This window comes from Natator depressus, chromosome 4 (assembly GCF_965152275.1).
Source record: "Natator depressus isolate rNatDep1 chromosome 4, rNatDep2.hap1, whole genome shotgun sequence".
NCBI lineage: Eukaryota > Metazoa > Chordata > Testudines > Cheloniidae > Natator > Natator depressus.
Genome location: NC_134237.1, coordinates 33,429,273 through 33,456,805, shown reverse-complemented (window position 1 = coordinate 33,456,805; position 27,533 = coordinate 33,429,273). Strand labels below are relative to the sequence as shown.

Below are 27,533 nucleotides of genomic sequence, written 5' to 3'. Positions count from 1 at the left end.
AAATACTCTGTGTTCCTCACCACCTGAGTCGCTCAGAATCACATGGTTCTTCACCTTCCATGGGAGCTGTGGAATTACGATAGTACGCTCTCAGGTGCCTGATTCTCCACTGTCCTGCACTTTGTACAAAAGAAGTGCAAAATGGCACTGCATCTCAATAATAACCATTCACACCCAGTTGGATACGAATAAATGACTACACAAGGGGCAAGACAGTGGAGAGTCAAGCCCCGTTTTTTTTCTCCTCTCCCGGCATTTATAGTGCACCCACCACTGTGGTATTTAGGTGCCACGTTGCAATAGTGGGGATCCTTTCACCTATATTCATCTGAGATCGCACAGTAAAATACCCATGGTGTGGTCACACTTTGAGGTGACTTACTGTAAATCACACAGACTCACGCTTCTTATTTAAAAGTTTCTATTGAAATTCCATATCAGTCCTAGGGTAAACAGTGTGACCCTTAATCCAGTTACTTCAGAGTGGGACTGAGACATACATACATCCTATTGGTTGGAAATTTCATACATTTCTCGGAACAACTTAGGACTGATAGCAAGGTTTTCAATTATGCCTTAGAATGAAAGGTCCACGAGGGGACAGGAATTGAGGAAGTTAGCCTAGAAGGGGTGTTGCCAAGGTGTATGTTTGATATACTTAGGGATATACACACACACACACACACAAAGAAATTAATTCATGTGGATGTTCCTCATTCGTAAATTAATAGAATTAGGATTGTTCTCTGTGTACTTCCTAACTGAAGCTCCTGTTAAAGCCATGCATATTGAGTGAAACCCTGGCCCCAGTGCAGCCCATGGGAATTTTGTCATCGACTTCAAAAGGGCCAGAACTCTTGCTGAAGAAAATTCCATCCTGAAAAATTAAATGAAGTGTGTGACAATATTCTTACACACATAAGAATGTCATTATTTGGTCACTTACCAAAATCTCGAGCATCTGTTCTTGCACCAGGCTGTTTAAATGGATGTACCACTTTTACTTCAGCAGGTGGCAAAAATGATGGTTTCAGGCTGATTGTGACTATAACTTTTCCTGTAAATTTATTGGCTCCCTGGATCGTGCCACTTTTCGGCTCTGAATAGTAGAAGTACTCAGTAAACAGAGATATGCCAAATAAACGGTGTCTGGAGTGGAGAAGAAATAACAAACAACATTTGGTTTCATCCCTATTTAATCATTTGCTTAATGTCTCCTGAAAACATGGAACATCTAGATCAACCATGTTTGCTTCAGATACCCTGACGTACTTTTTAATCAGAAATTAAAATCTGTGAACACGTGATTGAATGGTTTGTGAGGTATGGTATGACCGTTGAAATGTCACTATGGACACAATATACTGTTGTTCACAACACAGCACACAACATATTGCAGATACAGTGGGGCCAGCCAAACAATCACTAACAGCTCCTGCAGCTTGAGTGACTAGTTGACCAGGACTGCCCTGTTTCACAGAGAAAGTCCTGGTATTCTGGCTAACTCTATTGAGCCCATGGTTTAAAACAGACAACACATTATGCCATGTGCCTTTGTGGAAGGAACCATGCCTGTTAAGCATCCCCATTTCTTTAGGAGACTACTGATTTCTAGCACCCTCAGCTGGGTTCCTGAGCCTCTCAGGAGCAAGAGAGAGGCTAGAAACGCTGCATAGATGGCTAGTAAGAGCAGTATGCTGGTTTCCATTTCCCAGAACATACACATGGGGAGGAAGGAGGAGACTCTGCCCCTTCCAGAGCTCAAGGGAAAATAATTTTTCCCCTGAGAACACAGGGAAACTCAAAGGAGGAAGTAGGGAGCTAGAGAGACTGGGTTGATGGGATGTGGGTAAATTCAATGGGAGCAACTGATAGAGATTTGACAGTGTGCAGGGAAACTTAGATTTTATGGAAATTGTATGCAAATGAGATGACGCATACTGAAACATACAATTAGGTGGCACTTTATTTGCATAAAACCTCCCAATTTCCAGATCTACAGTCTTAACAGATATGTTTTATGGACCAGACATAGGGCAGTTGATACAAAACACAATTTTGCTAAGGCAGGTTGTCTGAGGAGTATATCATATATACCAGGATGTGATAAAACCTTGTCTACAACAGAGAATTGTACCATTGCAACTTCCATTGGTGTGGCTCTATTGATGTAAGTTGCAATGATGCAGGGCATCCATAGTAGGGATCCTTTTTTCAAGTGCATTATTGCAATCTGTCCACACAGTAATCCTGTACCATTGCAGAAGCACTAGGGGCCAGATATTTAAAGTGCAGATAGGCACCTAGTTGGATTTTCAAAAGTGCCTGAGTGCCTAATTCTCAAGTTCCATTGATTTCAAAATTGATTGAAACTCAATGGGAGTTAGGTGCCTAGGTTCTTTTGAAAATTCCCACTGGGTGCATATCTGCATCTTTAGGCACTCAAATACATTTAATAATCTAGCCCCTAGATAACAATCCCACAGTTCCTAGAAGATCCCCAGGACTGGGCCTTAATACAGGAGATATAGACTTTCTAAAGTCCACTGTCCTGGTCTTTCTTCCGCAACTCTTAAAATGTATGCAAAAGGAGCTCAGTCTTGTACAGCTCCTAAAGTGTCCATCATTCGAGGGCATTAACCCTTCTCAGGAAGTGAACAGGATGGCAGAGGGGGCAGGTATTGTAGTATTTGACTGGAACACAGGATGGGGAGGACTGATATACCAGGGCCCATGGGGGACAGTTGGTACTGAAAGAGGGGATTTTCCCCTAGCATCTTGAGGTCTATAGGTGAAGGGAACCATTCCTGAGCACCTCCTACACTGTGTAGAGACAGATCTTTGCTTATACAGACCTCAGGAAGAAGCCATTGGAAGGGTAAAAGGAACATTCTGGTACACTGCTGGCAATTACAGGAGAGCAACTGGCAACTACAGGAGTGCAACTTTCTATCCATGTTGCAGTCAGTTCATTACTGCAGAGTGACCCGACACAGAATGCAACAAAAACGAGCCTTGCTCCAAGCAAAAGCAATCTGTACAGTTGCAAGCACTCTTGTGTGTTCAATGTCACAAGTGCTTGTAATGCCAAAATTCTCTAGTATAGATAAGGCTTATGATGACCGTTGATGACGGAGACACTCATTGTCACTAGTTCTGTTTCTCTGGAAATGACCAGAGCAATAAAATCAGCGGAGAATTGGACAATGTGTAGATCGAGTGCTGCCAGGGTCAGGAAAGCCTCCAGATCCAGCAGCTGAAGAGGACAGCAAGATTGTATATGACTATCAGACAGAAGAGGAAGACAAGACATGATTGGTGGTCTGAGCACAGGCTGGAAGCCCACACTCCTGAGTTCTCCTCTGAGCCCACCTGCTGTGACCTGTGGCAAATCAATTAACTTCTTTGCCTCAGTTTCTCCATATATAGGAAGGAGCTAATAATAATACATACCTACTTAACAGGAGAGTCCTGAGGATTAATGAGTTGTCCTTTGCTAAAAGCTTTGAAGATGAAAAGTGCCAAGGAGGAGGAGTATTCAGACAGCAATGAAAATGGGTTGTTTATTCTATTTTCCTATCATCTTCTGAAAATGTTGTGCCATTTTGTCTGTACTTTACAATCTTTATTGTTTCCAGACTCAAAGAAGAAGGGGAAGAGTTTAGTTTCCTTCTATCCAACACAGAAAAAACTTACCGGGCAGAATGTTTGGGCAAATGTATAGAGCCACCATTATAGTCACATGATCCAATGCGTGAAACATCTTTCTCACTATCATACTGGATCCAAAAGAGTCTCATGTCAATAAAATCCAATGAGATGGTCTTTATTTTTTCTGTGGTCCTCAAAACACTTCTCATGTCAGTTCCATCAAGGATTGCTCTGTGAACGCTAGAAAGAGCACCATCTGAAGACCAAAATAAAAACCTAAAGACAAAAATGAGTCGTATTTTGAAAGAACTATTTGCAAGATCGTGCAGCAGCTGATGCGTATTATCTGTTATTAACCTCCCTTTTTTTCAGTATTCATTTTTATCACAGTATTCCCAGAACCGAAACGTCTCATTCAGAAGTTGAGTAATACCAAGATATCTGTTGCATGAAGGAAAAGTCAGATATGCAGAAACTGGCTACCAGAAACAGAATGTTTACAAAATACCCTTCTTTAATACTTATGCAGTATCACTTGAAAGTCCATAAAAGATACATATCTAAGCAGATTTGAGTCTTGCTCTTGACATACTGATGCCGTTATCCTTTACATCTCTTAAAGACCTTTGAGACTTGCAAGCTTCAAGGCTCTCTGTCATTTAGGCAAATAATTTTAATACATTTGTTGCTTATCAGAAACATTTTTAAAAATACCTTTCCTGCTTGTATTTTTTTAAAAGACTGCAGATGTATCAGAAGTGTCAAGTCTAGTCTCCCCTGATTTTGCTGGAGGAGAAGTTGTGGGTCTGAGAGTTTACATGTTGGGAGCTCTCTCACTTTAATTGAATGGGTGACCATAATTTCTCCAAAATGTTCATTAGCTATTGGAGTTAAATAGATGTTAACAATTACAAATAAAAAAGAAGTTTTATAAAGTCTGACTAAAAACGGCCCCTGCACTCAGTTCTTAGCTTTCTGCCTCTTGCTCCCCATAATATCATAATTTCACAAGTTCTTCAGTCACTACAGAGACTTCCAGAACAGATAAGATCTGAGTGTTTAATGTATAGGTTAGCAGGAAAATATTTTCCCCTTTATTGTTTTTCTTTATACATAAAAAGTAAATAGGGCAAACACCTTATTTTACTCCTTTTTGGGACACCTTTAAAATAGGAAATAAGTTTGGTTACTGCGTTGTATCTTTTACCAACTGGTGACTGTCCAGTGGCAAGCATTGTAGAGCTAAGATTCAGTTTATCAATTTTTTTTCACATTTAAAAATGTTTTCAAGGGGACTGGATGGCGGAGAGAATTAGGTAACAAGACACTAGAAACTCCCCAAGGAAGATCCAATTTAGTAGTGATCAAACATTGTTTCCAAAAGTGAGTCATGATCTAGCAACACCCTTGTTGACTCTCCCCAGCAGAGAGGACGGTATTGTCCGGGAACCTCTCACCCCTACAGGGATGCCTCCAAGTCAGGGAAAAGGCACATAACTGGGGGAAGCCTGCACTGCTGATGCCTATGTTGTACCTCTTCTGTGGATAAATACAGCTCTTCCATTCCAAGCAATTTTAATCCAGAATCTGTTTTACAGGCACTTAGCTGAAAAATACCATTTCTACTATTTTATTGATTTGTTTTAATCTAAATGTTAGGGCATACTCAAAATGTGGCCTTTATCCTGCAGACACCTATGCATGCCCAATGAGATTATTCACGTGTGCAAAATTACTTGTTCTCCTTGAGGTTTGAAGGATCAGGGCCAATATTTGCCAACACCTGGCTTGGCCACACTTCCTCCAACAATAAATGGATAGTTGTTTTATTTTACAGGGTTTGTTTGTTTTTTAAATTCTGTTTGCTTCTTTCTTTGTTTTACAGTTGCACACAGAAATTCCAAGAAGTATTAGTGCATTGTTTGGCTTGATAGCACTGAAATTGTTAGACATAAATATCCCATTCAGACCAAAAGTGTCAGATCATACTGAATTTGAAAGAACTACAATGCTTCTTAAATGTACAAAATAATATACCACAAAGCCTGTGTATCATCGTTATTCTTATTTATATCATGGGAGTACCCGAAAGCCCCAGTCAAGAAAGGACCTGACTGTGGTAGGTGCTATACAAATGCCATAGGAAGACTCAGTACCTTGCCCCTGGAAGTTTACAATCTAACTGTTGTGGTATGTGCTAAGTCAATTGGAGATTATTAACTACAGATGAAAAACTGTTTTAGTAAGGACAATACGAGGTTGCTACTATTACAATTTTCAAACACGGCAATAATCATCATTCGCTCTTTTATAGTACTGGTTATCTCAGGATACCAACATGTTTTAAAAGGTTGGTTAAATTCTATAATCTCCATTTTACAGGTGGGGAAACGGAGAAACATAGAGCAATTAAAGGCCCAGTCAAATTCACATGAACTTCCATTAACTTCAGCACGAGTTGGATCAGGCCCAAGTGACAAGTACAAGGTCACATAGCAAATTAGTGGGAGGAATTGAAACCAGATTGCCTAACTCACAATCCATTGCAGTACCCCTAGACAGCAGCGCCTCCTCTTACAGATTCTTGACCATGTCTAAACTCCACACAGGAAATAGCGGAATACAGGAAAAAGTTGCTTTATTATTATTCTGTAGCAAAACCAGCCAAGCTTATTTTGAGAAAAATGTGATTATTAATTTAGCTATCATGCTGAACTTCATTACTTGAGAGTTGTACACATTTTCAGGAAGCTATATTTCTTCTTAGTTTCTGACACTGCATATGTTTGTCCCTCTGGAAATTAATTTACCGACTGCTTGACTTCACTATATTAATATTAAAATAGCACCATCAGGACTTTCAGAGAAGCAGAATGTGCTAAAATATAAAAATGATACATAAGAAAGTAGACTTCTAGGAGGACCTAAACAGTTTATTAATAGCTAACTAGTCTGACACGACAGCATGTGAGTAATGCTTTAAAATAAATCCCTAGTTGATCACACATAGGTGTATATATACACCTTAGTCTGTCCGCAGAGTTCATAACAGTTTAGCAAATATATTTCCATTATTCCATTCATAAAATGTTTCTATGTGGCTTTAGGCTGAAAGAGAACAAGGACTTGTGAGAACTTCCAAATTGGTAAATGTGACATTCAGTACAGAAAACAAATAGTCTGGTATTCAGCTTTTCAAATCATACTCAAATGGCAACCCTGTGAGGAATATAGATATTGTTGGTTAGCATGAAAAGAAGGTTAATGTGTAAGTGCAAAAGAGGAGAACACGTGAGCCTTAACATTAAAATGTCTCAACAGCAGCGATGAGTGGCTTCATTATAAATTAAAAGTGCCAACAAAAATATTTTATTGCCATATCAATATGGAGTACCTCAATGTCTCCTCCACTGCTATTTTAAACATTACCAATGAAAGAGCTTTGCACAGTCAAGAGAAGTCAGCACAGAGTATTCAGGGTGATGATACAAATACAAATATCTCTTCAGAACAGCCAAATCTCCCTGCGTGGATGCATCTATGAATGGCTCTCTATGTAAATTGTTTTGAGCCTAGAGAAGCTCCCTTATCAAGTCTAAAACACTAGTATTTATAGTACGGTAACAACAGTCATTAGCTTTATAACCGATATTCAAGCTGACCAAAATCGGAGACAAACATAATAGAAAGAAGGGAACAAAGAAAACCACTATGGCATTAGCTCTTCTCTAAAAGTCACCTACTTTTAAATAAGTACTATATGCCTAATTCAAATTATCTTATAGATTGGGGCTTCTCAGCGTTTTCAGCCATCATTCCTGCTTTACCAAATGAAGATCAAGCTCATTCCCCTTAAGTCCTCCACCTCCATCAACTGAGGCCTCATTGGCTCCTTCCCCGACAGTCAAAAACCTCCTCATTCCTCTTCCACCTGGCTAAGTCCACCTTGATGAACTAGGGGGGTCAGTCTCTGTGTTGGTCTCGGGTATGCTGCTCCCACCTGCCACCCTATTTATCTTTACTGTGTTCTTGGGGAAGCTGTAACAATCACTTGACATTTGATCAACATACTGTACGCAAGCTGTTCTGTTAGCCTACAAGAAGCCATCAGAGCATTTGGTTTATTTTGAGACTGATTCAAAGAACTTATAAACCCAAGCAGAGTTACCTTTTCCCAGGGTCAACAGCAATACTTGTGGGATGACCTATGTCCTTTAAAAGGACTCGGGAATTGTTTCCATTCATGTCAGTTGCTTCAATAGTTGCTTTCCGGTGGTTGGCCCAAAGAATATCTTGATTTATCCAGTTGATGGCAAACCCCGAAACACCATTTTCAACATAGCGTAGTCTCTGTAAACAGAAATTAAAAACATAAAAAAACAACAACCCAAATTACCATCCTAAAGTTGTCACCAAACAAAATAGTGACCTGCAAACACACTGAGGCTTCCTTTAAATCCATTGGCTGGCCTCTTTTTAATAGCACCACAGAGATTGGATTTCCTTGCTTGCTCTTTAATCACCTTGATTTGTGCTGCATTTCTCCCCTCCTGTCACCTACATCTTTAGGCGCAAACCATTGAGTTAAGTCATGCTAAGCAAGGATGAGCTGTTCTCAAATGAAAATAGATCACATCAGGCAGAGGTATCCCAATGTTGCCCAGATTTTCCTTTTACCTAAATTTATCTTGTATTTCCTAAGCTATAAAATATCCATTCACACACTGGAAAAAGCCCTAATCCTTCAAGTTCATACATGCAGGATAAGTCAGTGAGGCTGCATGTAGACACAGGAGTTCACCTGTGAGGAGTTCATTGTAGTCCACTGCAGAACTGGCAGCATCTCGGGTTCTGGAAGTGCTGAAGTTCCTTTGTCTTTGCCACACAACCTTAGCCAGATATAGAGCACAGCTGTTTCTGAGCAAGAGAGGTAATGCTGAAAGGAGTGTTCATGTAATCTTAGCTCTCAATTAGTAGTTTCAAGAAAAATGTCAGGGGAGTTACGTACATTCTCTTCATACAAGCTGTGCAAGCTTGGATTTCTGAAAAAGTCTATTTGAGAAAATCCCACAATTCCAGTGATATATTTAAAGCTGGTAGAAAGTAGTACTGTCTGCGAGAACAACAAACCTAGATTAGTCTAAATTTCCTCCCCTTAACCTTTATTCTATCACCATCCCCTCACCTTATTAAAGAGATTGTGTGTATTGTGGATGCCAGTGGGGTAGCCCACTGAACCCAGACCCCACACCCCCCCGTTGCTGCCAAGGCTAGCGTGCCAGGGATGCACACTTACAATTGCAAATCTGTAAGCAGAAACTGCACCACTGTATCTGAAGAGTAGCCCCCTCACATCAGATTTGTCATTATGCATGGTTTCTTGGAGAATCCCATGGCAATTACCACCTTACCTCTTGTTTTGTGCCATTCAGGTACACTCGTTGCAGAAGCCCTTTTTCAGAGTCCACCCAATACATTTTCTCTTCTTTGTAATGAAAATCTATGAGCACTGATACGCCAGCATTGGCAACTAGCCGTTCGTGATTGGTCCCCTCTCTGTCAACTCTAAAGATGGCATTTCCATGGCTAAAAATTAAGAATGGTGCAGGATCTGGGGTGGGGGAAAGAAATGTGGTCATACATAGGTATTTTTCTTTCATGACACTAAATTCTTTTCAGCACTATGCCAGTCACAGAGTTGGGAAGAACTTATAATACTCATACCTCACAATGTTCTGCATTCTAAGGGTCACTGCACATTTTAGTCCCAGAAGTTATCTATGTTTCACACAAATTCAATGCCCCTTCACTTTTTATTGTAGAAAGTCAATTGAATCAAAAATTACAGACTCATGAAACAGAGAACACAGAAAGAGCTGTTTACACTAAAAGACGGAATCCCACAGCATTTTAAGTTTCCTGGATGAATACTAATTTTGGTGACCCTCATTTTGGGTCTTAGTGAAACTGTGTGAGGCCACCTTTGAGCCTTAGCAGGTGAGAGGTATGATGCTACTAAATGGAAAGTCAAAATAAAGCAATTACTGAGTAAAGTCAAGATGCTCAAGAATTGAAATGCCTACGTGTCTACTATAGCGTGCCTGTCAGAGATGAGGGCCCAGAAATCTGAAGACTTCATACAAATGATTCAATGCTTTAATCTGGATATTTGATAAATGTGGAGCTCTTTAATAACACAGACAACAGCAACTCTCTTGATAAACCTGATAGGACTGCAGCATAGAACAAACTTTAGGAACACAGGAATTCCTATGTTCCTGCTGGCTGCAGGCTCTCCCCTGAGATTTCTAGTTTCCCCTTGAGGCTCTGCCACCAGTTGCCTTGGGCTGGGCATGGGATCTAGCTGCCTCCTGCCAGCAGATGCGGGATGCACTAGCTGGGCTCCTGGCCCATTGCTTGGTGTTCTGGTGCTGGGGGCTCCCACTCTCCTGAGCCTAGAGAGAGATAGCAACAGCACTGACTAGCCCTGCGTGGCTGCATCTGTATGAAGAAAAGGAGTACTTGTGGCACCTTAGAGACTAACCAATTTATTTGAGCATGAGCTTTCGTGAGCTACAGCTCACTTCATCGGATGCATACTAATACAGACTAACACGGCTGTTACTCTGAAACCTGCATCTGTATGGTTAGTATCCTCCCAGATCTCTCTCTCTCTCTTTGGTTAGAGCAGCCCCAGCCCTAATCACAGAGAGACAACCAGAGTGTCAGATCTCCACACTGGGGGATGAAGGTCCTGGCGGGAAGTAGCGGAGACTGGCCAGGTCTGAGCATAGGTAGCTCATGGGAACCAGGAAAAAGCTGCACATACAGACTCATGCAGCCACTAGTTATTACCATTAATTCCCAGACACAATCCACATTAGGATGGAGTTTGGGTTGAGAGCACATCACTAATTTAGTGCTGCAAGTATCCTAAACTCAGGAAATCCAGAACTGAGGTTAAAGGTAAGGAATGGAAATGCACAGTTAGGGCACCCAAACAACCTTAACTCTGCCCTGTAGTGACATCATGCAATAGCCATATGACTTTGATTCGTACATTAGAGTATCTGTGGCCCCAGATTACATTAAACCAATTTATGGTCTTGTTAGATTTATTTTACCCTCATGGTTCCCCCTATAGGGCAGAGTTAAGGTTGTTTGGGTGCCCTTACTGTGCATTTTCATACCTCAACATGTTTGTGGATTTCTTTTTCAGGGATGAGGGCTTTTAGCAGAGATGCTTTCTACCCTGATAGAAAAGTATCACAATGCATTCCCAACAGCACAGCCCTAGAGGCACTAGCCAGAGTCAGAAGGGATGAGAGAGGTATGACAACCCCCTGACCATGCCAAGACAGGGCCAGTTTGGCATGTGCAGTGTTGCAAGCAGTACACGTTTCTTTTCACTCAGGTAGTACAAGCAACTGCTTATTGACTGGTATGCTGGTGAGAGAAGGGGCTTCACTATACCAATCATAATTCAGCCTTTCATTTTTTAAAAAATGTCTTGCATATCAGGCGGCTGCCTAATAATTAATTTGCCACCAAAACCACATTTGGAGGGGAAAGCAATAAAAATTTCAATGGCAGTTTGTGTGCATATGTTTAAAAGGTGTCTGAAATGGGTCAGAGCACATGAAGAGGGGAAAGATGCATGAGAAATCTATTAATAAAGTTATCCTGAAATGTGTAATATGGGTATCACTCCCATATATATTACAGCTATAATAGCCATCCAGTCACCTCTTGAGTTTAGTTTCCAATACTGCAGGGGAAATTTTAAATCCCTCAAACCCACACCCTCCCACCAGTTTTCACACATACTTTTAATATTCACAAGGATGAATAAGTACATCAGTTTTAATAATAAGTTTCATAAACTTTTAAAAAATTCTTATTAACAGTAGTCATAAGCTTTGGTTCTAAACTCAGTTGTCATAATTCCTATAAACTTGAACGGGATGTCCTCAAGATGCATAACATTTGCAAGGTGAAGGTGGACAAATAAAACTCTGTGCCTGATCCACCTCCCATCGAGATAATGGGACTCCTTACCCCTCAAGTTTCTGAGTTTGATTCTGCTTTCAAATAGCAGGCTAGGCAGCAGTTTTTGACCAGAACCCAAGATTTGGTTTACTGTTGTACAAGAGGAAGTTCACCAGCACAGTGATTTGTATCATAGGCTCTTTTGTACTTGGAGTTTTCAAGGTATTACCCAATTATAACAGCTGCTTCTAGGATGTTAGTGACTCTCTTTTTCTGCTGTTTGCACTGAGCAAATCCATGTGAGACTATTTCAACTATGTAGACTTGGTTTATGTAAACGGTAAATGAATGTTGAACTGCAGCAAGGTTGATTTGTCTCAGGAACCTGACAGCTGTACTACTTGCACTTTTGCCAATTACTCCACTGACCAAGAGTTTACATATATTTTGTTTTTGTCCTCTCCAGTAAGTGAATTTCTCACAACAGTAGTTTAATTAAGGGCTCTAACTGAAGGGGAATTGAACGCATTGATGAATTTTGTTTTGTTTGTGTTTCCTGTTATTATTACTATTATTATTTCATATTTATACTGCACTATCATCCAGAGACACCAATCAAGTTTGGAGCGTCACTGTATCAGGTGCTGTACAAACAGACAGAAAGAGACAGTCTCTGCCCCAAAGTCCTTACAGCCTATAAAACATGGAGGAATTTTGTTTGGTTGGCTTCCGACTGAAGAATTTATATCCAGAGATGGAGATATGAGCTGCAAGGTTTTGCCCCATGTTGACAACCCCTTAAGTGAAAAGCCACCTCTCCTTTGACTGTCCACACATCATATCTGATACAGATTGTTTATATCTGACATAAAATATACAGGACTAGGGCTTGACACTTGTATTATTCTTACAAAGAAGCACAGGAAATTACCCAAACAACAGTTCCAGAAGACCTCTTGGGACAGTGTTTTAAACATTGAAACTATCCCTTATAAAAATGATGTCGTTCTCTGGTATTGTTTTCAATTTAATGTGGGACTGTTCTCTGAAAAGCATCTGTGCACAAATGGTATTGTGAAGCTACATTATTTTCCTCTCCCTGGTGTCCGGATCAAATGTACATAGTTTACAAGTAAATATAAGATAAAAATACTTCTTTTAAACTGTCTGAACCGCTTGTAGCCTTGTGAACTCAGCCTGGCTTGCTTCTTTCTGGCTCACATGTCATCAGCAGTGTGATGAAGATTCTAAAGCTAGAAAAGAGCTAACAATTCTGTTGTTGATTTGTGAGCCAGACACAATCCAGTTCAGTCTTCCTTAGCTATACTGGCACTGGGGAGCTACCAGGAGTAAAATGTATTCAAACTTGATTTGGTCATAAGTGCTCAGATACTACAGTATTGGACATGAGAGAAGTTATTATTAATCATGTTTATTAAGGCAGTGCCTAGGGCCCAACCAAGACTGGGAACTCCATTGTATTAGGATTATACAAACAAAGGTGTAGACAGTTCCTGGCTGAAGAGCTTACATTCTAAATAGACAAGACAGACAGAGTGTGAGGGAAAGAGGTAGAACATACAGACAGAATGAGCAATGAGATGGCAGCAAATGTCATGTTAGTGTCATGATTTTGGGGGGAGAGGGATAACAGGAGGGTTAGTTAGGAGATGGATGGGTGAATGGATGGATGCTATGACTCTGCATAGAGACAGGGAGCTGATCCGTTAAGTAAGGAGGACTCATTTTACATGCTCATTTTTCTTACCACAACCACACTTTATATTTTGTCTGTGAACGGTCATGCTAACACCAGAGCATGGGCCCATTCCAGTAAGCTCACTTTCCACTTTAATTTTATGTTAGCTGTGACAGTTATTTAATCAGCACGTGACATTGTCCCACGCGTGGTCCAGGAGCCGAGTTATGTCATGTCAGTGCTAGGAGCAGACTAGCCTGGAATATTTTCGCAGTGTGAACTGATGCTAAACTGCTAGAGAAAGTTATAAAGCTCCTTTCAGCCATTTAAAAGTATGATCTTACCATCAACATAACAGGACCACTTGTCATTATCCAGAGTGTAGCCAGGCAAACAGGAGCAGAAATAGGACCCTGGAACATTGACACAGGTTTGGCCACAGGTACCTAGACCATTTTCAAGGCATTCATCAATATCTGAAATACAAGTACATAAAGGAGAATTCAGCAAGCAAAACAGAACAAAATACAAAAAGAAAGCATGTGTATGACTCAGCTAGTCAATACTATAATGTGTTAACTACAGATTTTTAATCTCCCATTATTAAAAGAGTAGGATGACTATATGGTATCATTAGCAATGGGTCTGTGGCTTTGCCAGTCAAGTATATGGCAAGTATAAGTGAGGGTGGGAAAATGTAGGTGTTGTGCCGAGAGAGCTGTGTTGATTTGTTTGTAGATTGTGTTGTGCTGGAAGTGCATGAAATTTTTGCAGGTTGTGAATGAAGGGTGTGTGCTGCAGAGAGGGCATGTGTGTATTCGGGGTTATTGTGTGTGCCGGTTGTGTTGTTGTGTGTGGGTTGTGTTGCGCTGAAGTTGTTGAAATGCAAACTAGCCATAGAGTAAGGGTGGTGATTGGTTGTGTTACCTTTGATATCACAATGGTCTAGAGGACTCTTGGCTTGGCATCGACACATGCCTCTCTCTACGCTGCACAGGTGTAATTCGTAAAGTCAAAATAGCTGAGAACTTCAAAATTGGACAGTAACAGGCCTTGAGAAGTGATGATATATTGAGCAAAAAGAACTCTAAACCATACTTGCAGCTATTTTCATTGCTGCACACTGACTCAACTGACATTTTAGGCTTCAGAGTGACCACACAGAGTGATATTCCGTTAATCATATTATATAGCTTCTTTGTTGCTACAAGGGGTTTGTTCAGTTGTAGGGGACAAGCCAGGGAAATCCCCCTTCTACCTAATGACTATCCATTGTAACTAACAACTCTCCATTCTAAACTAACGTTCAGTAGCTTCGCGGACAAAAGGAATGTATTTGTGCCCTGCTCTTGTTTGTTTCTGAGCTTGACATTATAGTTTGCTGAATGAATTTTGACACACTACCTCGGTCCGCAGCTGCCTGACTTCTCCCTGCCAGCCCTCCCCCCACAACCTCCCCTTCTGTGGTAGGGTTTGTAAAACATGCCTGAATGCCAAGGAATTCCCATTTCAAACTGGATCTAGTACATTTGAGATTCAGCTGAGTCTTGCATAGAAAAATCAGACCTTTGAAATTTTGAGAGCAACTAGTCCAAACCAAACACCAGTTCAGTGCAACCAGTGAATCAGTTAGAAATGTTAACTTCTAACTGACAGATTCGTCTAGAGCCTTCGGGAACCAACAAAACGCTTGATGTATTTATGCTGTATTATCGGGGCTTGATGAAACAGCTACACAAGTGAAGGACTTTTGGAAAATAAGGTCATTCCTGAAGAGCAGGTTTTATTTGGGGTTTATATGGGAAAAGGAATTAAACACTTAGGGACCACTCCTGCAAGGAGCATATCCATAGAAATACAGAGAGCCCTCAGTTCCAACTGAAATCAAATGCAGCTGATGGCAACATCTCAGTAGGTGTTCAGCGCTTAATACCATCAGGGTCTTATGTATTTATTAGCATACATCAGAGGAAGCTAACTGGCACAGACATATAAGGGGCTCTTAATTATTGACTTTTACCCTGCATAAAATCCATTTTTCTGTCCATTATGAAGGGAGAAAAAAGCATATCAAAGGCTTCTTTTGGGGGATTTATCAGCACAGTCAGTACATGAATGTACACAAACGAACAGAAAATGCAGCAAGACAGCATTTGAAAAAGGGTTGCAATTGATTGCAAGTGCAAAAAGGACATTGATTCCTGAACACATCTTTTCCTAAAAAGTCAGGAATACAGGTCAGAGAATGATAGTCACTGCATAGGTTGCTGAGGATTTTCCTTCTATACTCCTGACCAAGACTTTTCAACAACCAAACAAGAGAAAGCCTGGAGAACCCACCCCAAATTTTAACATTAGCCCAGTGCAAATTGAAAGAGGGCTTTGGGAATTCACTGAATGCTGTGTGAATACTCCTATAGTTCAAATATGATCAAGAAAGCTCCTAGTAATGCATCTCACTATAACGGTAGAGAGACTTGATTTAAGGTGCTTTCAATAATCAGGCACACAGCTATTGCACTTATTCTCCAGATAAGTCAAGAAACTGACCTTGATCCTTGCAACATAACAAAGGTTCAAGTTTTTCACAAAACTCAGCTGTTCTTCAACAATTTCTCCCATTAATTAGGTGGAGCAAACCCAGCATTAAATGACCAATATTAGGTGTTACATTTCCTTTTTCTATCCTTTATTTGCAATTAAGAAAACTGCCTCGCTTACATGGAAGTGATCCAATACAGGCAATCTCACTTCCACATTAATTGGCTTCTACATTCCCCTTCCTCAGTAATTCCATTTCAGCCACTAGAGAGTGTAACCTCTGCCCCAATGTCTTCAAGCACAAAGTCACCAACAGCAGATACCAGAGAGGCAGCAACTTTCAGTGCTTCAGATATGTACGAATCAGAACCATCAGTATAAGGTAACTATGCTCGGAGGTGCTTCAATCCTTTTCTTAGCTCCTGGGCTGTGAAGGAAAAGCTGCTCCTCGGTGGGTAAAATAAATCAGGTTTACATTTTGAAACATTGCTTCCCTTGGGACATGCACGACTGTGTGTGCATTAATCATTTTTGTGCACAGGTTTCTCACACTATCACTTTTGCGCACAAACAACAGACTTTACAAATACAAATCCTCTCTGTGTGTGCAAACTAAGCACAGACTTCATGAAACTGGATTTTGAACTTATAAGTTCTATAACTTGTGCGAATAAGGGATAATGCACCAAAAAGGGTGATTACAAGTGATTGTGTGCAGAAGTGAAGGCTGAATTGAGACTTTTGAAAACATAGCCCAGATCTAAACTCATTTCCCCTTGCTCCAAACTCTCTTCGCTCAATCTCTGCTTCACACCTTCTATCATGCCATCCTACTCCCATGCTTTGAACTTCCTCTCACTTCTCTGGTGAGAAGCAACTTCCCTTTCTCCTTAAAACAAACTCCTGGCATAAAACTCAATATCTGCACCTATTGTTTATTAAACTGTTATTCGGTGTGTTGTGTTTCCCTGAGTTAGACAGCATGATCCTTACAGCAGTATGTACGTGACAAATAATAATAACTGAACATAAAGCCCACCCCAAAAGTTCTGTAGTTGCCCATTATAGAGAAAAACAAGAAATGCCTTCTATCCACATAGAAACCTTTTACTCAAATATGCAGTGAATCACACACCGGTATGTTGTTATGTACAGATTGTTCAGAGCTGACATGCGGATTGCCAACATGTTTAGCTGGCTACACAGAGGAACTATGTAACATAAAACAAAAGAGACCCTTAAAACCATACTTCCTCCTGCTCTTTACCAACGCAAAATCTAGTGACAGAATCAGTGACATCATTTTTTTTTATTTTGAATTCATAAAAACTACCCATCAGTCACTGGACAAATTTACATATATTTTATGCATAATATTATGCTGGACGACATTAGCCGTAAAGATAATCCAACCATCACCATAAGCACTTAGGGAAAAGCCTGGGAAAACAGATGAGCAACGTACTCTGCCCTGTAGGTGAATTGACTCTCATTTTTTGTCACACCAATGGGAGAACTGAATTCCAGAGCCAGTGACGCTCTACTAAGTAAGCCATGGCATTCAGATCTAGGAACTAGGAGCCAAAGTGCCCCATCTTATTTCATTCTCAATATGCTGCACACTGAAGGAAAATAAACAGCAAATTTTGATCCAGCTTCTGAGCAGTGTCTGAAACGTGCTTAGCACAACTCTAGAAGGCATGGGGTACAGGTAGTTTTTTACACCACTTTTGTGATCCCCCTGGATTTGGAGGCCTGTTAACTCCCCAGCATCGTTACAGTAGCTTAAAGACTGCTCTAATTTACACCCAGATGCCCAACTATGCTGTTCTGGCAACTGGAGATAGCTGGAGGAAAGATTCACCCTGGCCATGCCACTCATCCCTCAGACAGGACCCCTCCGCTAGGAGCTGGGTGGAAGGGGCACAGAACTGCTCCTTTGGCTCTATGCCATCTTTATACAATGGAAATACTTCTGTTTGGTTCCTTAAGTTCCCAACTGCAAAATGGGAGTAATAACTTTCCTAGAACCTGGCTTTGTTGTGAGGATAAGTTCATTACTGTTTGCAAGGTGCTCCCATGCTACAGTAGTGGGGACTTCATAAGTCTCTAGCTAGACAGCTACTTCCTCAGAAAGCTTAGTAATAATTATTATATATCAAGCCCCTCTCCTCAATTTTTTCTAAAAGTTATCTTTTGAAACATCCTGTTATATGATTGATTTTGATAGTAGTCTTTTGAGACAGATTCCTACCACGCTGTCCTTTTGTATATCATTTATTTCAATATGCATCCTTTGCAAAGAAAGCCTTCCTTTCCTTCTTCCTAAACCTCTACATGAAGGTTATTAGCCTACCACACTGAACTCTGCAAAATGCTACACTGAATGTCCCCTAAACTTCACAGTATTAGGCCAGGTCAAGCAGATTCATTGTCCCTTCAAGGCGTACATGCATTAAAATGAGTTAGACAAAAGAGCAACCTCAACAAAAGTTTTCTTACAACATGTTGCTAAGCAGATTCTTAGGACAGTTATAGCTATTAAGAAGCTGCATCTAGGATGCTTGGGACTAAACCCTGCAACCCTTTGTCAGTCAAAACACCCATCAATGTCAGTGAGAGTTTCAAATGAATAAAGGCTGCAGGATTTGGGCCTTTAATTTGAGTGCTAGCAGTATTGCCATTTCAGAGGATCACGTTATAGAATCATAGGAAGGTAGGGCTTGAAGGGATCTTGATAGATCATCAAGTCCAGCCCTGCTGAGTCAGGACCAAATAGACCATCCCTGACAGGTGTTTGTCCAACCTGTTCTTAAAAACCTCCAGTGATGGGGATTCCACAACCTCCCCTGAAACCTATTCCAGAGTTTAACTATCCTTATGGTTAGAAAATTTTTCCTAATATCTGACCTATATTTTCTTTGCTGCAGATTAAATCCATTACAACTTGTCCTATCTTCAGGGGACATGGGGAACAATTATGGTCCTTTTTGCATATCTGAAGACTGTTAACAGGTCCTCAGTCTTTTCTCAGGACTAAACAGACCCAGGTTTTTTAACCTTTCCTCATAATAGATTTAGGAAATCTGGCCTATCATTTCTGTTGCTCTCCTCTGGACTTTTCCCAATTTATCCACATCTTTCCTAAAGCGTGCACCCCGAATCAGCCACAGTATTCCAGCTGAAGCCTCATCAGTGCTGAGAAAAGTGGGACAATTACCTCCCTTGTCTTACATATGACACATCCCAGAATGATATGTGCTTTTGCACAACTGCATCACGTTGTTGACTCATATTCACTTTGATCTCCACCACAATCACCAGATCCCTTTCAGCAGTGCTACCACATAGCCAGTTATTCCCAATCTTGTAGTGGTGGATTTCAAAAGTGGATCATTTGAGGCACTGCTAATGGGCTACAGGACCATTTCGCTCTAGCAAAGAAAGGATCATAAGAACCAACTGCTGGAAGGCAAAGCAAAATAAATTAAAATTAGAAATTAGGCACAATTTCTTAACAGAGAGCATGATTAAAAACTGGAAAAAACTATCATGTGAAGTGGTAGATTCTTCGTCTGCTGATGTCTTCATATCCAGACTGAATGCCTTTCTGGAAGATGTACTTTAGTCAAACACAAGTTGCTGGGCACAAAACAGGGGTAACTGGGTGGAATGTTATGGCCTGTGTGATACAAGAGGCCAGACTAGATGATCTACTGGTACCTCCTGGCCTTAAACTTGATGAATCTAAGAAATAGTTCCTCCAGGCAAGGGCACACTGGCTGGTCGGGTGAGGGAACTTACACTGCCTCTGTTGTATTTGTTTTGTGGACTGACAGCCGTAAATACTGAAATTCCTTGTCTATCCGGCACCTTTCATCGCCACCAGAGTTCACATGAAAAAGAAAATCCCACACACGCCCTAATGAGTGAACAAGCACCTTAACTGAAAGCATGCTTTTGTGAAAGAATAACTGTCGAATATAAAATCAGAGGCACATTAATAACTCCCTTCTGCTATCAGAGAAAGTTTATTACAATGGCAAAGATGAGGTGCCAGTAGTAGCCGGGGTACTACTGAATGTATTGGATCTCTGTGTACGTTCTCAGCATATTGCAGTAACAATAGATGATAGCCCAATACTGAATATGGTCGCTCCTCTCTGTGCAAAGTTTAAGAAGTAAAAAGGTTATTTCTTAAACTCTTGGAGAAACTGATCCTAAAACTGCCCACCAGGTGCAACATAAGTATTCTCCTTCACCTGCACTATTAGTGCCAAAGGGAAGTGCAGCTGCCATCCTGCCGGAGCTGCTTTATGTATCCCAGCAACAACTAATGAGAACTTTTCCCTGTGAAAGAAATCGGCTTAGTGAACACAAAGGCTGTCTGCAGTGCCCTGACAGGCAGCTCTAAATAGAAGAATGAGGTGCTGCTCTGTATTCAAAGACTTCTTTATGCAGAGAATGCCTTGAGAATCGGTGAAAACAATGAATCATGTCTTCATGATGCTGGCAGTCCTCAATGCCCTTACACACAAATATTCCAGTTTATTGAGAGTCCTGAGAAATGCTCTGCTCAGAGAAGGTGAAGCATTAGCATGTTTGGCAGGGATGCAGAGAAGCAGTGTGTGTGTGAAGGCTGTGAGTCAGAGTCTGCCTTCATTTACTTACAGATGCAACCTCACTGAAGTTTGGCTCCTGTGGAGATCCACCGGAGATTAATTCAGCCCATTATATCTAGTCACCATCACAATTTTATCAACAAGCACAAACATACAATTCATTTGAAGGATGAAGAAAATCCCCGTGGTAACCTCTTATGCTAAAATTGTACTGTTTAAAGGCCTAAGGATAGCAAGAACTGAAAAAAGAAATTGCACTACTATGAAGTAGCAGCAGAAACTGGCATACCAATCTGAGACTGTAACACAGACCTCTTGAGTCTTAGGCTGGTGGAATCTAAGGAGCAGGTGTCAAAATCAATTCTGATGAGTTAATTAAGCAAAACAAACAAGTGTGCTGCTTGTCCATCTGTAAAAGACTATGGGCCAGATTCTCAGTTCTACTTGGGTTACTGTGTGCCATTCAGACATGCGGAGAAATCTCCAGTGGAAGGGGGACTCCCCACTGGCAAAAGCTGCACAAGTTGCCCTCCGCTCAGCATGGGGGGAGAAGGCATTGGCACAGCAGGGGAGGTCATTTGGTTAGGGGAAAGAAACAGGCAATTTGCCTATCCTCCCCAGCTCCATTAGGAACCTTACTGGTATCAGTCACGGCAGCCCTAGATTCTCTAACTCATGCAGGAGTCTCCCAACCCAGAATCAGGGAGCCATAATGAGCTCCCTAATGTTCACCCCCCCTACACATGAGCTCAGATGCAGTGGAGGATCAAGGCTAATATTTGTACTGGGCGTTGGTAAAAAGACCCCAAGAATCAGCGTCTTAACCTTCCTCTGACATATGGACCCTTGACCAGCTTCTCTTGACACATATACCATATATACAAGGCTATTCCAAATATATGCAGTAACACAGTGAGCTGTGATAAGCTTGATAGTTCTGCTAACCGTACATCGAGACTGCATCTACTACAACACCCACAGCAATAAAGTACTTGTGGCCAATCTAAGAGACATGAGCAATACCCTGGTGATTCTTGCCCCAAGGAGCTTATATCGTTTTCATTTGCTCAGTGAAGCACCTAGCATACTTACAGGAATCCTGATTTTGCTATAATAATAATTGCAAACATGTATATCACCTGTCCATTGCTCCCAGAAGGAAGGATGGTCCAGTGTTTAGGGTGCTAGCCTGGAACCGGGGAGACCCAGGTTTAATTGCATTTATACTACATGCATATATTATATTGCTCTGCCATAGACTATTTGTGTGACCATAGGCAAGTCACTCAGTCTCTGTGTGCCTCAGGTCCCCATCTGTAAAATTGGGAAAGAAGAGCACTGCCCTACCTCACAGGAGTGTTGTGAGGATAAATATATTAAAGATTGGGAGGTTCTGATATACTATGAAAACAGGAGCCATGTAAGTATGATACAGAGATTATCGATCCTTGGACTTTTTCAGTGGAGTTGGGCCAAGGAGATGGTGTTTGGATCTGAAAGCAGAGTGAATTTAGGCTTTGGTTTGGGTATGAAACTGAATCAGGTTTTGGGCTGAGTATCAATGGTGCAAAATCTCTCAAGCTGCTTTCAAGGGCTATCAACTGAAAATGGCAGAAATCTCACAGAGAGAAACTGTACTTATTAGGCTTTTTCAATCTCAGACCCAAATCTCAAGAGCGTGGCCATGTCTGGGCCAGAACTGGCAAACAGGCTATTTTCAATTTGGGGAAGGATCAGGAAAATAAACTGTAAGGGCAACTTAGTATCCAGGCTGTCAGATACAGAGCCCTTACAGCTGTTCTGAGTCAAACATCTAATTTTGATGCTTCTCTACTAGAGCTGTGCAAGTAATCAATTTTTTGGTTCACTGGCTGAACTGAAAAATTTAAAACAATCATTTCAGGGCAATATGAAATGAAATTTTTTCAAATTTTTTGACCAGCCAAAAAAGTTTAAAAAAAAATTTGTTTTGGGTCAAACAAAAAATATTTCATTCAACCCGAAATGCAGATTTATTTTTGAGGGTTTATTTTTTAAAATAAAATTGAACTACCATTCTAAAGCAAAAAGTTATTCTGAATCAAAATGCTTCATTTCAAAAACACTGAAACTAATTGTATCAATTTTTTTAAAAAAGGTTTTTTTGTTTTTTCGACCAAAACAATTTGGCAAATTCAGCAAGAATTCACTAAATGTTTCAATCAACCAGAATCTGCATTTTTCTGCAAAAAAAAGTTTTGTCTGAAAAATGTCACCCAGCTCTAATCATTACTTCCCACATTTCTCTGTTACTGAATGCATTGTTAATTTTATTATTATTATTAGCTTGCCTTAGGTACCTTTCCAAGGTAAATCTATTTTTGCCCCTTTTTTTGAAAGAGCTCAGCACTTTCTGAAAATCAGGCCTTTTTAAAAGTGTCTCAAGCTAGACACCCAAAATCTGAGGCTCCCAAAATCACTGGCCACTTCTGAAAATCTTGACATAAGACTGGACACAACATTAATGCCTGCTACTCCTCACCAAACAAAATATTGATGAGGAAAGCTAAGATCGCTTCATTCTATCAGCCTGACTGACCTGTCTCTAGTAAAATACCACCCAAAGCTCCTTTGGACAAGAAATGTTATCCTTGAAGTCAATGTGAGTTGCGAGCACTTGGCACCTTCTAGGAGAAGGCCCCATGAGAGATGTGATATTACTTTCCAATATTTCCTGGTTACTTCTTGTTCATACCTCATTTTCAAAGATGCTCCAAATTTTAATCCATAAAGATGGTATTTATTCATATAAAGCCTGATGCAATGCCCACTGAAGTCAGTGGGAGTCTTTCAGCTGACTTCAGTGAGCTTTGGATAAAGACCCCTATGGAAAATATCTTCTGTTGAATATTTTCAAGATTCCCATCAAATGTCCTGTCATGCATTATGAAGGTGAAATGTTTAATTAGCATGGCTGGCAGAAAGTTACTAAACATAAGCAAACAACTGAAGTAGCGTAGGTACTGCAACTCTTTCAAAAATATGAGTGATGCAGGTAAATGATCGTCTGCTGTGCTGGGCATTAAAGCTCCTCTGAAAACCTGACACTGGGTATACATTCTGACTGTGGTACAAAGTAGCACAACGCCTGTATGGCTGAAACTGCTTTTCCTGTATAGGTGAAAGTTTACATGTATTCACTAAGATCTATGAGAGAGAGAGAGATGAGTTACCAACTGGTAACTAAGGCCCCAGTCCTGCAATCTGACTAGGTGCTTCCCTACCCACAAGGGTTCAGAGCCAAAAACCATTAATTTTTTGTAAATGATGATATAACTTTATAATGTACAGTATAAAGTATATAAAATCCTCTTCCTCATGTACAGTTTAGAAGATTTGGTCTCCCTGTTTTTTTTATTGCTTGTTCCCAATTATCTATGGAGTTCTGGGCTCTGTGGCCCCTCCCTCACTTGAGGGGACAGGGCCATTCATTGATTTGGTGGGTTTGTCCACCAACCCAGGATTCAAATAAACTGCCTTACAAAGCTATTTTAAAACACTTAGGGCCAGATTAGGATAACTTTACCTTAAGTAGCACCTTGATCTTTGAACATCCCTTGAAATCAACGAACAATTCAAAGAGTAAAGTACTACAGTGTGAATAAGGATATCACAAGCTAGCCCCAAATCAGTAGTAATAATATTTAACAACAGATCTAGAAAAGCCTGTGTTCTTTCCGATAAAGAGAGAGCTGTTGCAAAAAGGACTAATCATAAAGTTGTTGTTGCCTTCTCATTTTGGTGAAGGCCTTTATGGCTGACGTGATGCTGGTACATTAACAGGAAAACAGACAATGTCAGAAGCATGGATTAATAACCGGTGTATTTGTTATGACCTACAGATGACAAAGATGTTTGTCAAGCCCTATCCAGCATTGTCATTGTTCACAGTTTGCCAGTCTGAGTCATGAGACCCACTCTCCACATTTGTCCTTTCAGTTGCCTTCAGCATCTGCCCTCAGCTTCCTCGCATGTGTTTGCACAGCATCTTTTATTTGCTAATCGGATTCATGTAATTATTGCAGGAAAGCAAACATTAACAGTTCTACGGTCACACAACCAGAATCTTGTGTCAGAAGAATAAAGAGAGGGATTTAAAATATCTAAAGTTATTCCACGTAAGTGTTGTTCTTCACTGCTATGCACTGTGCCAAATTCTGCCCTCAATAACACTGACGCAACCCCAAAAGGCTATAACTGAGGGCAGATTCCAGCCCATTTCATTTCAATTTCGGTATACTCTGAACAGTAACATGTTACTTGACATCATCAACACCTGGGATCACATTATCTACTCATTGGCTTAGCTACTGCACAAAATACATACTTCTAACAGGTTACCCAGAGAGACTTTATAGCTACAGATTGTATGACTATTTCTTCAGTGTCTTGCTGAGCTACTCGCCAGCTGCTCTGGTGGTTGAGGTGTTTAAAAAAGAAATCTCTCCAAGTACAGTATGAAAAATAGAATGGAGTGTCTCTCATTCTCTATAGAAAAGAAGAGGAGACAGCAAAGCATTTCTCACTTTCTGGAGATTAATAAATATAAAGTAAAGGTGCAACTGAGTCAACTGCAAGAAAATGAAGAAAGAATGCATCTTTATAGACTTTTAAACTTCAGTGGCCAAAGTCTGCTCTAAATTATACCTAGGAAACATCCTTCAGTCCAATGGGGTTGTTGTTGTGTAAGTGAGGACACAACAGGGCCCGTACAATGTGTTTAGGCATCATACTGAACTCCCAAAGGAGTGATGAAACGCACTTCAGTCTCTGAAAGGCCTTCAGGTAAGTGTATCATTTGTATACCTTGTACTTGTATGCCTTGCTCCTTTTCTCTTAACAGTAAGACATTTAGGATGCATGCTTTTGTCTTCTGTTTACAAGTTGCCATTTCTTGCCAGAACATACCAAGACACATCTGTTATTAAATCACTGGAATCCTGTCAAGAACTGAGTCAGAGCTTCTGATGCACTAGAAAACCAAGGAAAGGGGTTAGCTTCTAACATTTGGGTTCCCTCCTTGAAAACTTCCAGAATTTTTCCTCCCTCCCTTGCCGTATAGCCCAATGCAGCACTGGCTCTGCCTTTCCACAATCTTAAAGTTCTGTCCTCAACTTCAGGCTGTCAGGAGAAAGGGCTCCCAATTCATAAATCTTAATTTCACTAAGATTGAAACTAATATTCCTATGACATCCATTTTTACCAGTGTCTTTTAGCATACATGATACCAAATAGGTCCTTGACTCATGTAGCATCAGATGTAAGCTAGATATCTTTAAAAAAAGTTCTCTATATATGCATGTGTGTATATATATATATACATACACTATGACTGGCTTGATAAATCAGCTTATATATATTTTTGTTTCCCACAACTAACAGGACTGCTATTCCTTTATTTTTATATCAGAACTAGCCAATGCCAATTTAGCTATCTGAAAGTAATCTGTAAGAGAAAGATTAATATTATTAGTAAAGAGATTTGAACTGTCCCTGGTTACCCCGTTCTGTTTTTATATGTGTCTCTGTAGTGTGTGTGTGTATGTGTACATACACTCATATATATAAATATATATATTTGTCTATATATGTGTTATTCTCTGTGTGTACATATATATACACACACACAGAATAGCACATATATAGACAAATATATATATTTTATATATGAGTGTATGTACACACACACACACACACTACAGAGACACATATAAAAACAGAACGGGGTAACCAGGGACTGTTCAAATCTCTTTACTAATAATATTAATCTTTCTCTTACAGATTACTTTCAGATAGCTAAATTGGCATTGGCTAGTTCTGGTATAAAAATAAAGGAATAGCAGTCCTGTTAGTTGTGGGAAACAAAAATATATAAAAGCTGATTTATCAAGCCAATCATAGTAACACATACACATTACATAAAAACCAAAAGCACATGAAACTCAGGTAAGAGGATAAAAAAATGCAGCTTCCCTTAACATTTGAATGTCTAAAGTAAAAGTCACTTACTTACCTATACAAGTGGAGTTTTCATTCCCCAATCGGTATCCCCTGGGACAGTTCCAGTGCTGTAAAGCTGAGAGGCTAACAAAACCAATTTTGAAAAATACTGGCAAAAAAGCAGGAAGTACGAGAAACATAATCTTATGTTTTCTGAACTGTCAATAGAGAGCAACTTGCTTGTACTCAGTCATATCCACGACAAGATGAACATGTGTATTCCCAGCGCGTTTCTACAGCAGCCAGCTTTATGCAATGGGACATCCTTTCACAATCCCCCACAGTTTTATCCCTGTCTTGCTTTTCTTGTCACTTCAGTCCATATTACAACCTTTGAGGAAATTCCAGCAAGATTTCTTCCACACACACAATGTTTTCTCTCTCTCGCTCTCTTTTTTTTTTTTTTAAGTCAAGTATGAAATGCCTGACACCCTTGCCACAAATTTAACACAGCTTAAAAGCTAATCTCAGGAGGATCACTACAAATTTCTTTGCAACAAGCAAAGCTGTGGAATAAATCTTAAAAACAGAAAAGCTGTAAAACTGCCCACCACAGACCTTAAATGAGTTTGTGGGTAGATATCTATAGGTATTATCCCTCCTAAAACATAGTTTCTCTTTATATACAAACTTGGAATGACTCCCCATTCCTTTTTAAAGCTCTGCTTGCCCCACCTCTTCTCTTTTTAGTGCCACTTGAGTGAAGCCTGTGTTTGCAAATAGTAATGTTGTCAGTTCTATACTATAGGGAAGCCAGCCAAAGTGCAGATATCCCACCGTGCATAATAAATACTCAGTATCTAAAAAAAGCAGTCCCTGGTGCCTAGCAGGTACCTGCTTAACGCTGGCTGTACTTTAGCTTCTCAGAGGCTGTATCCAGACTTACACTATGCTATGTACAGTCATGATTATGAATAACTAGTCACTCATCTTAAACATCATGTGTTTCATTACCACAAACAAACTTTATCCTAAATACATATTTGTGCATA

At 40.3% G+C, this 27,533-nt stretch overlaps 1 protein-coding gene across 3 annotated transcripts in view; it reads right to left on the bottom strand.

Annotated features, from left to right (window-relative positions):
* EGF (epidermal growth factor) overlaps positions 1-27,205 on the bottom strand; it is an 87,505-nt gene extending 60,300 nt beyond the window's left edge. For 2 of the 3 annotated variants that reach the window (XM_074950742.1, XM_074950741.1), the window contains exons 1-6: positions 26,555-27,205; positions 13,684-13,815; positions 9,063-9,262; positions 7,820-8,001; positions 3,697-3,927; positions 947-1,149 (exon numbers count right to left, since the gene is read on the bottom strand). In XM_074950742.1, coding sequence (XP_074806843.1) covers positions 947-1,149; positions 3,697-3,927; positions 7,820-8,001; positions 9,063-9,262; positions 13,684-13,815; positions 26,555-26,681 — 1,075 coding nt within the window. In that variant the 5' untranslated portion in view covers positions 26,682-27,205. Of the gene's footprint in view, positions 1-946; positions 1,150-3,696; positions 3,928-7,819; positions 8,002-8,452; positions 8,569-9,062; positions 9,263-13,683; positions 13,816-26,554 lie in introns of those variants that run through there. The other variant, XM_074950743.1, reaches the window with a different exon arrangement.
* Between the last annotated feature and the right edge of the window lie 328 nt (positions 27,206-27,533).